Here is a 13632-nt window from a genome sequence, read left to right as displayed (position 1 = left end):
CCCTATTCTCGTAGCTGAAGTTGCATACCTTACATCGACACCCCCACCCCACAGTGTATACTAGGGCTAAGAAGTCTCCCCTGAGCGCGTGTGAACTAATTTTTTCAAAATCTTATAACATGGTCAGATCTGGGCAGATTTTAACAGGGATAGCAAAAAGTATAGCCATGCCAAAAATGCCACCCCCTGACAATTTTCAAGTCCATGCGCCAAAGTATGGGGGAACTAGAGCTTTCCAGGTAAAAGGTTGTCAGAATTTTTTACCATGGGCAAAACTATGTATAGTTCCCTAGCATAATTCTCATTTTGGTTGAAATTTTCCCCCAAAATTCAGCCTGAAGCAGACACCTACCATGAAAAATTTCATCCCAAACAGTTACAGTTTGGCAAAGTTTTAAGCAATGGAAAACAGGGTCTTATAATGGGAAATGTCAGCACCTTAATAATAGGGAGTGCTACCAGACCTGCCTATAATAATAAATGTAACTTAGTATGAAACAGTGCATGTCCCGTCATTTAGAAAAATACTGAACATACTGCCCCAATTAATTGGCTGCATACTTCTTTGTATTTTGTGAGTTTGTGCAGAAGAAGGGGTCCGTGTACATGAATCCGGCCCAAATTTGCACTTGTAAAGTGGATTCTATATTGATCTTGTTCAGTGAGTAAATTGTTGGAACATAAAGTCTTCATGTGTAAGACTAAAAAGCTAATGGAATGCCATTGGTAGATCAGTTTTCATTGTGTGGTACTTGAGTTTAAAAATGTAAATTGTTTTTCTGTTCAGGGAGACAAGGGCGCACAAGGTCTTCCAGGACTTCCAGGAAGAGTAAGTAAATTAAATTTTGCTTATATGAAACAGAGAAAATACCAAACCAGCGTGGAAGTCAAAGCACTCAGGACTTTTTTTTTTAAAAGGCTATGCATGGGTTCCGATCCTACTGAAATCAGTGGCAATATTGCTGCTGCCATGTTATTATTATAAAGCAGTACAAATAATTACTAACAATGGTGCAAATAAGGACTTCAGAGCATGGTTTATTGACTGTACAGTGTAGTACAGAGTTTTTTTTCACACTACTTTTAGATGTAGATTGAAGTTAGCCAGGCACATATGTGTCCCAAATTCTATGAAGTGTTTTCCCTATATTTGGGATAAAAGGAATGGATAACGTCTTTCAACCAACTGTGCATTATTCCTGAATATTTCTGTAACCCCCAAGGAGATTACATAGATTCCTGGGACTCTGTCTGCTGGCAGCTCAGGGAGAGGCACACGGTCCCTGGTAGGGAGGGGGAGCCAAGGCAGACTCAGAGTCCGTCCAGCAACCAATAGGGAGTGAGAGGCCCTCCCAGGGAGAAGCCATTTTGGAGTCACTCTGGAGCCAGTGAGGGAAAGGACAGGACTGACTGTGTGGGAAGCTGGTGAGTCCGGAACCCTACTCACTCAGCTTCCCCGAGCTGTTCTCACTCCTCTTCCCCCAGGCGCAGCCATCTCCAGGGTTGCTTTTACTATTGGCTCCCCAGGGCAGCCCTCTCCCAGGGCTGTTTTAACATCTTCAGGGCCAGAGCGGGGTGACCACCCCCCTACACCATAATTTGAAAAAAGGGAGCTTTGCCCTATAGACACATATTCTGCACATATTGTACACAAATTCTGTCTGGGGCAGCAGCAAGGTCAAGTTGTTGGTGGAAATTGATATAACACCAAAGATACTGCTCCAGGATCTGGTTGGTTCTTTCAGCTTGACCGTTAGTCTGAGAGTGATAGGCAGAAGAGAGACAGGAGCAGATGCCCAAACTCCAGAGAGCTTCTTACCAGAAGTGGGAGACAAATTGTGTGCCTTGGTCAGAGACAATGCTCTTTGGGAGGTCATGGGGGTGGACAACTTGGTCCACCTAGAGCCAGGTGGCTTCCTGGGAGGAGAATAGGCAGTGCAAGGGATAAAGTGTTCCATCTTTGTGAAATGGTCCATGACTTTCAGGATGGTTATGAACCCATTGGACTTGAGTAGTTCTACTACAAATTTTAATGCAATGACAGTCTAGGGGCCAGGTAGACTCTTGAGGGGTTGCAGGAGTCCTAGGGGTTTATTGTGGGGCCAGCTTGAAGCAGGCACATACATTGCAAGAGGCCACGTAGGCCTGCACTGTGTCTCATATGCAAAGCCAGAAGACAGAAGAAATGATGTGCTGAGTTTTAAAGTGACAAAAATGTCCTGCCAGGGGGGAGTCATGGCATACCTGTAGGGAGGTAGTCCTCAGAGGCCGAGGGAGAACATATATATGTCCTTTTACATAGATTACCCAATCTTGAACCTCATGGGGTTCCTTATTTATGGCTTCTTGCTCAAATGCAGGGATCCCATGACTGAGGCTGATCTTATCAGGTGAGCAGATCTTGGTGGGGAACTGCACCCAGAAAGTTATGAGGCTTGAGGATGCAGGACGGTTTTAAGTTCGGGTCCATCAGATCAGTGTAATACTTGCCATTCCAGGCCAAACATCAGCCTTGCTTTTTTTGGTTCTTGGGCGATAGGAAATTATGAAATTAAAGCGCACAAAGAATAAGGCCTACCAAAGTTGTCGTTGGTTGAGGGCCTTGGCCCTATGCAGATAGTCAAGGATACCAGGCCCCTTTTAGATAATGGTGACACTCTTCAAAAGCGGTTTTACTTGTCAGGAGTTTTTGGTCTGAAATGTCGTAGTTTTGCTCCATGGGTGTGAATTGTCTGGAAAAGAAGGCACACAGATGTAGGACTTGTTGAGGGCTATGCCTTTGGGACAGCACTGCTCTGATTACTAAGTTGGAAGCATCTGCCTCAAGAATGAAGGCTTGTGTGGTATTGGGATGAATCAATGTGGAAAGTGTGGTAAATGTTAATTTTAATTGTTTAAAGGCTTACTAGGCCTCGGGAGACCAGAGGAACCTGGTGTTTTGGTGGAGTAGGGCAGTGAGGGGGGCGAACTGCTCCAAGAACTTCAGGATGAACCACTTATAGAAGTTTGCAGACCCCAAGAAGCGGACCTTCTGTGCCACAGCCCACTCAGGGACTGCCTTTACCTTGCACGTGTCAATTTTGATGACAGGAGATAGAATTCCTAGGGTTCATCCTATGGAGGACTGATAGAAAGCACATACTCCTATTTTGACATAGAGGCCATGTTTGTGTAGCTCTCCAGGATGGAATACATGCATGGACATACATGAACTGTGCAGCATTGTCCGAGAAAATAAGTATCCAGATATGCTGCCATGTATTGGTCAAGAATGTCTTGGAGTACATTGTTGTTAAAATGCTGGAACATCATGGTGTGTTTATCGACGCAAAGGGTATCACAAGATACTCAAAGTGGCCATAACACATTCAAAAGGTAGTCGTCCATTCATTCCCAGCTCTAACATGTACTTGGTTATAGGCCCCCCGGAGGTCTAGCTTTGTGTACACCCAGGTAGTACTCACATAGTCCATTAGTTTGGGGATTAGTGGCAACATGTACCAGTTTCTAATGGTGACCTGATTTAGGTCCCAATACATAGTTGGAGGCTCTCACCCTTCTTTTTAAACAAAGAGGACTGGTGCTCCAGCAGGCGATGTGGATTTACGAATAAAGCCCTTGGCTAGGTTTTCCTGAAGGTAGGTGCACAGCACCATTAGTTCAGGCTCTGATATGTCATATATATGCCCAAACAGAATGTTTACCCCTGGCTGTAGCTCAATTGGGCAGTCATAGTCTCTGTGTGGGGACAGGGCATTGGCATCTTTTTTCCAAATACATCTTTGTAGTCACTGTATTTGGATGGAAGTTGAGGACCACAATCGGCAGGCTGCTCTGCTGGGCCCCCTACCCCGGCATGGAACTGTTGGGGAGCTACTGCATGGTGCCCAATTCCTGGGGTCAAGCAGTGCTGCTGGCAGAATTGGGAAATTGTTCTTATTCTTAGTCCGCATCAGTGGATAAGGAGACTGTGGAAGGCCAGCCACAAAACACCCAGGATCAGAGGGAAGTGCAGGGAATGGATGGCACTGAACTGTAGGGTCTTCCTTGCCCCGGATCATAACTTTGAGCTGAGCAGTTTTTGTGGCCACTGGCCTGGCTGATAAGAGGGACCTGTCAATCATTTCTACCAGGTCTGGAACAAGCTTGGGCTATAGAGGAATCTTTAGTGTCCAGGCTGCCTCTTCATCTAGGAAGTTATCTGCCACACCCAGGTCAATGAGGGCCTGCTGTGGTTGGGAATGTCCTGGGATTCACAATTTAGCTGTGACTTGTAGGTGTGCTGCTGGTCGACAGGAGCCAGTGCATGTCCCTGAGCCAGGATCTCAGTTGGGATTTCAAGGGGATACTCTGCCAGGACATCCAGGCCAGCTCCTTTCACTGGGCTCATTTCCCCGATTCCTTTCTCATCAAAACGCTTGGGAAGAGGGACAGTGCATCCCTGCTTGGGGAACAGTGCATCCAGATGAGCCTGGAGTACAATGTTTTCTACATGGAGTCGATGGACTTGATCTTGCAGTGCCTGATTCTCAGTGGCCAGCTGCATGTTCTGCACCTGGAGGGCTCAGTTATCTGCCAGGAGCTGGACCACTCTCTTGTGCAGTACAGATTCCCCTTCTGGTACAGGGAGCTACACTGGATCCATCCTTTGTTGGGCCCACTTGGAAAGGTCTGAGCAACCTGCAATGACCAGAGCGTAGGCAGTCAGGTCTAGTGGTCAGAGCTGAGGGTCAAAACCGAAGACAGCATCAGGTACCAAGCCAAAGGTCAGAGATGGCGAGAGAGTCAGGTGCCAGGCCAGGAGTCAGAGCCAGAGATAATGTCAGGTACCAAGCCGAAGGTCAGAGCCTGAGACAAAGTCAAGTGCCAGGCCAGGGGTCAGAGCTAGAGGCAGTATCAGGGGTAAGGCAGAGGAGCAGATGCCTGGAGTAGGGCAGGACAGCAGGAACTGGGAGTCTGGGATAGGATGTCAGGAGCCAGGAGCAGGTGGAGAAGCAGGAACCAGGAACAGGCAAGAATGCAGGGCTCAGGAGTCAGGTAAGCAGCAGGGTCTATAGCAGCAGCCAGCCAAGGATTCCTCTAGTTGTTCAGACAACTTCCTGTTGCAACTTCCTGGTTTACGGGTGCTCCCCGGGTTATGCAAGACCTGACTTACGCAAATTCGCACTTATGGAAAAAGTACACCAGAAATAGGATTTTCGAGTTGCAGAAATTTTTGCATAACGTACGGGTATACGTTTCCAACGTATGCAAAATTCGAGTTATGCAACGTTTTCTGGAACAGAACAATTGAGTAAGTCGGGGGGCGACTATATATAGTGCTCCTCATCCAGTCAGAGGGGCTGGATGTCTCCCCCAATCAGGAGCTTGAGGGGGGTTTCTGTGAGCTCACCTGTCACTGGACCCTTCCCTAATTACACAGGTGAGCTGCTGGGTGGCAATGTGGCCTGAGCGCTGCCTGGGGAACTCTATGGGCCTGGGTTTGAGGCTTGTGAGCCCTCATACCAACACTCGTGTATGGGACATGCTCAGAGTCGGCAGGAGGCATAGCTAAAGCGTCCTGGTGATTCCTCAGGTGTCATAGCAGCTGCTATTATTAGTCCATGCAATTTACAGCAGTCCCGAGGTAGTTCCAAGTTATACCACAGAACAAACTGGCCCCTGGCAGCCCCAGGATCAGAGAGGCTAGGAATCTCCAACATACCTGAGCTCTTCAGTTATGTATTTCCTTAGGCGGTGCGTGATTCTTGCATTTGGGGAGGCTGGGCGTGAGCACTGGAAGCTCCCTAGAAGTGTGGGAGGCCACCAGTGTCTGCTGCCCGGACCATGGCTCCACCCTCACTCAGCATCCTCCCCTTGAGGCCCCGCCCATGCTCCACCCCTGCTCTGCCCTGAGGCCCCACTCCCACTCCACCTCCTCCCCTGAGGCCCCGCTCAACCTTTTTCTCTCCACCCCCTCCCCCAAGGCTACCCACTCAGTACTCACTCCTTTCTTCCCCCTCCTGCCTTAATGGTGAGCCTCAGAGGGGAGGGGGTGAAGAGGAGCGAGTGACGGTCGGGGGGCCTCAGGGGGAAGAGGCGCTGTACAGGTGGGGGCACGGGGAAGAGGCTGAGCGGGGCCTCGGGGTGGAGGGCAGGTGTGGCCACGGTCCGGGCACCAGCGGCCCCCACAGTTCTCAGGAGCTTCCAGTGGTGGCACTCCAAAGGAAGGTGCGCCGCTTCCAGCATTTCTTGCCCTATTTGGGGATGCTTAGTCTCCCCATGGCTTATACCTGCTGCTCATGTGCATTTCCTAATATCTTGGTCTGTGATTCAGGTAATAGGTACTGGAACAGTGGATGCTTATGGTGAAAAAGGAGACATTGGTCCTCCAGGTTTTCCAGGATTAAAAGGTGAACAAGGTCTAAAAGGTATGCATTTTTATTTCCTTTTTGTCTTCATGTATGCTCTTTATATCTTTTTAAATGAGAATATTATTGAATTTCTTGAATGCTTTAATGGAGCTATATGATAATGAAATGCCCTGATTTTGTCACTGAATTGCGGTTGAGTTATTACATCCTGCTTACGTACATTTCCTATGTAATTTTGACTGGATATGGTATGATTCCCTTTGCTGTATGGCATGTTTCACATTTTGTTGTAGTTTTGCTGTGCCCTATGTAAAGGATTAGGGCTGGGCAAAAATTTTCAGACAAATAGTTTATTGCAGTTTCAGTAGACCCCAACTATTTGTGAATTATCACAAATTTGTAGAATATTTTTGGCCAGAAAAATGTTTTTCTTTCACAAGAGGTGGTCATTGTGCTCACCTTATAACTTTTAGCTCAGTGATTAGGGTATCCTAACCACCAGGCTGTTGTCTACTCTGAGATGGTTCTCTCTCCAACTCTCCTGTTGAATCTGTTCCAATTTGTATAAAAATGAAATGGTCACTGGAGACTTAAAGTAGATTTCTCCCCTCCCAGGTGGGTGGACTGACGACCAGCCTACAGAGACATTCTCACTCTCTCTTGTTTTGGCCCAATTTGTGTATCTTATACGAAGTGGAACAGCTTCAACCGGAAAGATCGAGAGAGATCCAGCCCAGAATAGCTCATAATCCAGTGGTTAGGGCACTCACCTGGAAAGAGGGAGACCTGGGTTGAAATCCATGCTCCTTTCAGGTTAACAGGGGATTCAAAACCAGGTCTCCCCATCCCAGGTGAATGCCATAACCACTGAGCTAAATGTTATTAGGTGGGCAGCTCTGGCTCCTCCTCCTGCTATTTTATGAATCTAGGCTTTTAACAATGTCTGGAAATAACATTTCCTGAGGAACAAGATATTTCATTTGACTTGAAACACACTTTTTCAGTTCACCAAAAGTTTTTGGAATTTTCAGGTTCAGTTCAATCTGAACCAATTTTTTTTTCCAGTATTTTGAAACTACCAGAGAACTGAAAAAATCAGATATTAGATAAGGCTGCAGTTTGGTACTCGGTAAAGTGGCCACAGAAAGAACAAAAGGCCTGATTCTCCTCACTGAGACACCAGTTTTATGGTGGTCATACTCCAGTGACCGCGACATAGAAATGTACATTGAGTTATAGCAGCAGGAAAGCAGGATAACAGAAAAGAGACTCAGGCACATAATTTCCTTAAATAGTCACAATCAGTAATTACATTTTCAGTCTTAAAAGGGTATGTAAGTAACTTATAAAGCTGGTCAGAAAATAGATGGGGAAAACTGAGCATTTTCCCCATTTTTTTGGAAGAAATTTCAAAACTTCTGAAACTTTCCAGCTAGTATGGTATTCCTTGCACATCCTGAGTTCTCACTGACTTTAACAGGAGTTTGGGGCACAAAGAATGCTGTGTCAGGTGTTTAGCAAAATGTCAGGGGCTGATCCTCCCAGTTCCAGTGGAGTGTTGAGGGAACTCAGCATCTTACAGGACCAGGGTCTTTCTGACAAATTTCTGTCTTGCAGACTTCCACAGATGTCCATCTCCGATTATTTTTTACCAAAATTTTTGCAAATAATTTTAGATTAAATCATCTGAGTTTTGATTCTAGGTATTATTTTACTCTCCAGTGTTATAAGGTGGTGGTAGATATTTGGGGGGAGGGATAGCTCAGTGGTTTGAGTATTGGCTTGCTAAACCTAGGGTTGTGAGTTCAATCCTTGAGGGGGGCCATTTAGAGATCTGGGACAAAAATTGGGGATTGGTCCTGCTCTGAGTTGGGGGTTGGACTAGATGACCTCCTGAGGTCCCTTCCAACCCTGATATTCTATGATTTGCATAATAAATGCTCTGAGATCATTACCGTTGACATTATCTATTTCATTAGCATTCATCCCATAATAAAAAGCACCTTTGTTTTTAGGTTTACCAGGTGTACAAGGACGCCCAGGTCCTCCAGGTATGAACATATGACTGTTGTTTTTATTCACTCTTTACAAAAAAAATTCTTCTGGGGTCAATCTTGAAGGGTACTGAGCACCTGCCACTCTCAGTCACTCCCTGACCTCCAGAGTGGGCATACGCTGCCCTCTTGGGGGATCTAATCATCCCCTCAAGATCTTTTTGTGGATTGTCCCTCCTTATGTATGAAAGGAGGATGTCAGCTATCTCTGTGGCACAATCCCTGCTTTCTATGGAGAACGTTGAGGCTGTATTAATTTTGCATGGAGTCCTCTCTGTGCTGGGAAACTTCTCCTAAAATGGAAGTGAGATGGGGTCTGAGAGGAACAGCCAGACAGAAGAAGCCCGGAAAACATAGCTCCCTTAGAGCCGTGCACTGTCCATGGACCCGAGGTGAGGGGAGGAAGTCCTAGCGCTGGATTCTGGGGGTGCCACCCCAGCTGACTGCTCAGAGTGTTTGTCTTCTTCTCTTATGAGTTTTCAGGGGAAAGGGTGACACATCTTGGGATTTGTCCCTTTGTTTGTTATTGAGTATTGAATTTAGGGGATTTATCCTGGTGTTGACCTACATTATCGCTGGGTGGAAAATGTCAAACACAAATTGAAATTAGTGAAAAAATTCTGAGGACTCCAAAGCAAGGTCAATAAATATATCTATATTTGACCTCACAAGCCATGGCCTTGACTCCTGAGTTTTAAAAAGCAAACAAACCATTTAAATCTCCAGGACAAACCTTATACCTGCTTCAAGTCTGCCAGTGATATCAATGCTATGTGGCTGTCACAGGCTGGCATTATCTGTAGTGACAGTGAACTAAGTATTCAAGCTTGGGTGAAGCAGTGTCATATTATTGCCAGGAAAGTTTTCAAAGTTTAAGGGGGAGGATAATGCATGTGGTAGGCTGTAAAAACCCCTAAAGAATTGTGTGACAAGATAAAAAGAACAATGACTTTTAGTTAGTCATTGCTACAGAGTAGACTTCGATGAAGTGTGGGCTTGTGTGATTTTTCAAGTCTTCTTTTTTAATGTAGTAAAAGGAACAGAATGTTTTAAAAATCAGTTCTAACGATTAATCACGGATCTTAACAAAAATCACTGATGAAGGTTTTGAAAACTAGAGTGAACAGTATGAATTGCTAAAAGAAGATCTTTAGTACCTATTATGATGTGATTGGAATAACAGAGACTTGGTGGGATAACTCACATGACTGGAGTACTGTCATGGATGGATATAAGCTGTTCAGGAAGGACAGGCAGGGCAGAAAAGGTGGGGGAGTTGCACTGTATGTAAGAGAGCAGTATGACTGCTCAGAGCTCAAGTATGAAACTGCAGAAAAACCTGAGAGTCTCTGGATTAAGTTTAGAAGTGTGAGCAACAAGGGTGATGTCAATGTGGGAGTCTACTATAGGCCACCAGACCAGGGGGATGAGGTGGACGAGGCTTTCTTCCGGCAACTCGCAGAAGTTACTAGATCGCAGGCCCTGGTTCTCATGGGAGACGTCAATCACCCTGATATCTGCTGGGAGAGCAATACAGCGGTGCACAGGCAATCCAGGAAGTTTTTGGAAAATGTAGGGACAATTTCCCGGTGCAAGTGCTGGAGGAACCAACTAGGGGCAGAGCTCTTCTTGACCTGTTGCTCACAAACCGGGAAGAATTAATAGGGGAAACAAAAGTGGATGGGAACCTGGGAGGCAGTGACCATGAGATGGTCAAGTTCAGGATCCTGACACAAGGAAGAAAGGAAAGCAGCAGAATACGGACCCTGGACTTCAGAAAAGCAGACTTTGAGTCCCTCAGGGAACTGATGGGCAAGATCCCCTGGGAGAATAACATGAGGGGGAAAGGAGTCCAGGAGAGCTGGCTGTATTTTAAAGAATCCTTATTGAGGTTACAGGGACAAACCATCCCGATGTGTAGAAAGAATAGTAAATATGGCAGGCGACCAGCTTGGCTTAACAGTGAAATCCTTGCTGCTCTTAAATACAAAAAAGAAGCTTACAAGAAGTGGAAGATTGGACAGATGACTAGGGATGAGTATAAAAATATTGCTCGGGCATGCAGGAGTGAAATCAGGAAGGCCAAATCACATCTGGAGTTGCAGCTAGTAAGAGATGTTAAGAGTAACAAGAAGGGTTTCTTCAGGTATGTTAGCAACAAGAAGAAAGTCAAGGAAAGTGTGGGCCCCTTACTGAATGAGGGAGGCAACCTAGTGACAGATGATGTGGAAAAAGCTAATGTACTCAATGCTTTTTTTGCCTCTGTCTTCACGATCAAGGTCAGCTCCCAGACTACTGCACTGGGCAGCACAGCATGGGGAGGAGGTGACCAGCCCTCTGTGGAGAAAGAAGTGGTTCGGGACTATTTAGAAAAGCTGGACGTGCACAAGTCCATGGGGCCGGATGCGTTGCATCCCAGAGTGCTAAAGGAGTTGGCGGATGTGATTGCAGAGCCATTGGCCATTATCTTTGAAAACTCATAGCAATCGGGGGAAGTCCCGGAAGACTGGAAAAAGGCTAATGTAGTGCCCATGTTTAAAAAAGGGAAGAAGGAGGATCCTGGGAACTGCAGGCCAGTCAGCCTCACCTCAGTCCCTGGAAAAATCATGGAGCAGGTCCTCAAGGAATCAATTCTAAAGCACTTAGAGGAGAGGAAAGTGATCGGGAACAGTCAGCATGGATTCACCAAGGGCAAGTCATGCCTGACTAATCTAATTGCCTTCTATGACGAGATAACTGGTTCTGTGGATGAAGGGAAAGCAGTGGACATGTTGTTCCTTGACTTTAGCAAAGCTTTTGACACGGTGTCCCACAGTATTCTTGCCAGCAAGTTAAAGAAGTATGGGCTCGATGAATGGACTATAAGGTGGATAGAAAGCTGGCTAGATTGTTGGGCTCAACGGGTAGTGATCAATGGCTCCATGTCTAGTTGGCAGCCAGTATCAAGTGGAGTGCCCCAAGGGTCGGTCCTGGGGCCGGTTTTGTTCAAAATCTTCATAAATGATCTGGAGGATGGTGTGGACTGCACCCTCAGCAAGTTTGCAGATGACACTAAACTGGGAGGAGAGGTAGATACGCTGGAGGATAGGGATAGGATACAGAGGGACCTAGACAAATTGGAGGATTGAGCCAAAAGAAATCTGATGAGGTTCAACAAGGACAAGTGCAGAGTCCTGCACTTAGAACGGAAGAATCCAATGCACCGCTACAGACTAGGGACCGAATGGCTCGGCAGCAGTTCTGCAGAAAAGGACCTAGGAGTTACAGTGGACGAGAAGCTGGATATGAGTCAACAGTGTGCCCTTGTTGCCAAGAAGGCCAATGGCATTTTGGGATGTATAAGTAGGGGCATTGCCCGCAGATCGAGGGATGTGATTGTCCCCCTCTATTCGACACTGGTGAGGCTTCATCTGGAGTACTGTGTCCAGTTTTGGGCCCCACGCTACAAGAAGGATGTGGAAAAATTGGAAAGAGTCCAGCGGAGGGCAACAAAAATGATTAGGGGACTGGAACACATGACTTATGAGGAGAGGCTGAGGGAACTGGGATTGTTTAGTCTGCAGAAGAAAAGAATGAGGGGGGATTTGATAGCTGCTTTCAACTACCTGAAAGGGGGGTTCCAAAGAGGATGGCTCTAGACTGTTCTCAGTGGTAGCAGATGACAGAACAAGGAGTAATGGTCTCAAGTTGCAGTGGGGGAGATTTAGGTTGGATATTAGGAAAAACTTTTTCACTAGGAGGGTGGTGAAACACTGGAATGCGTTACCTAGGGAGGTGGTGGAATCTCCTTCCTTAGAAGTTTTTAAGGTCAGGCTTGACAAAGCCCTGGCTGGGATGATTTAATTGGGGATCGTTCCTGCTTTGAGCAGGGGGTTGGACTAGATGACCTCCTGAAGTCCCTTCCAACCCTGATATTCTATGAGTCTATGATTCTATTAAATGATGCTCTTTACTTATTGTCACTACCCTCATTAACAGTTATTAACTTAACCCTTCACTTCCCACTTATCCACTGATTTCCATTAATATATTTGTTTCAAGTGCTCCTGAAATCAAGATAAGAGATAAGATAAGAGACTACAGCAATCGGGATATACTATCAACCTCCTGACCAGGAAGTTGACAGTGATTGTGAAATGGTCAGGGAGATCAGAGAGGCTACAAAAACAGAAAACTATTGGGGGATTTCATGCTGACTGGGAACATCTCTCCTCAGCATGGGGATGCAGAAATAAAAGTTCTAGTCACCATTAGTGACTGCTTCTTGGAGCAGCTAGTCCTGAAACCCACAAGGGGAGAGGCATTTCTTGATTTGTTCTAAGTGGCACACAGGATCAAGCCCATGAAGTGACTGTAGCTGAGCTGCTCTGTAATAGTGACCATAATGTAATTCAATTTAACTTCCTTATGGGAGGGAAAATGCCAAAGAAGACCACCATGGTAGCATTTAACTTCAGAACAAGGAGCTACACAAAAATTAGGAGGTTAGTTAAACAGAAATTAAAAGGAACAATCACAAGAATGAAATGCCTGCAAGCTATATGGAAATTTTAAAAACATCATAATAAAGGCTCAAAGTACATGTGTACCCCAAATAAAAAAAACAGCAAGAGGGCCAAAACCTGTCACCAAGGCTAAATAGCAGAGTAAAAAAAGGGTCTTAGAGAAAAAAAGACATCTTTTAAAAATTGGGAGTCAAATCCTATTGAGGAAAATAGAAAGGAACATAAACACTGGCAAGTCAAGTGTAAAAGTATAATTAGGCAGGACAAAAAGAATTTGAATAGTAACTAGCAGGACACAAAAACTAACAGCAATTTTTTTTAAGTACATCAGAAGCTGGAAGACTGCCAAACAATTATCTGGGCCACTGGAGGATCGAGGTGCTAAAGGAGTACTTAAGAAAGGCAAGACCATTGCAAAGAAGCTAAATTGCATTGGTCTTCGCTGCAGAGCAGCATTTCCCAAACGTGGGATGCTGCTTGTTCAGGGAAAGCCTCTGGCAGGCCGGGCCAGTTTGTTTACCTGCTGTGTCCGCAGGTTCGGCCGACCGCGGCTCCCACTGGCCGTGGTTCGCCGCTGCAGGCCAATGGGGGCTGTGGGAAGCGGCACGGGCAGAGGGACATACCGGCCACCGCTTCCCGCGGCCCCCATTGGCCTGCAGCCAATTGTTTGGGAAACACTGTTGCAGAGGATGTGAGGGAGATTCCCACACCTGAGCCATT

At 46.0% G+C, this 13632-nt stretch overlaps 1 protein-coding gene across 1 annotated transcript in view; it reads left to right on the top strand.

Moving 5' to 3' along the window:
• Window positions 1–13632, top strand: part of COL4A1 (collagen type IV alpha 1 chain) — a 213025-nt gene that overhangs the window by 126753 nt on the left and 72640 nt on the right. Inside the window, exons 18-20 of the mRNA XM_074963616.1 lie at window positions 788–829; window positions 6317–6410; window positions 8369–8404. Of these exons, the coding sequence (XP_074819717.1) occupies window positions 788–829; window positions 6317–6410; window positions 8369–8404 (172 nt within the window). The remainder of the gene's footprint in view (window positions 1–787; window positions 830–6316; window positions 6411–8368; window positions 8405–13632) is intronic.

The sequence above is a fragment of the Natator depressus genome, chromosome 1 (genome assembly GCF_965152275.1).
Source record: "Natator depressus isolate rNatDep1 chromosome 1, rNatDep2.hap1, whole genome shotgun sequence".
NCBI classification, from domain to species: Eukaryota; Metazoa; Chordata; order Testudines; family Cheloniidae; genus Natator; species Natator depressus.
Note: the sequence above shows the minus strand (reverse complement) of the source record. Positions and strands in the feature narration are given on the sequence as shown.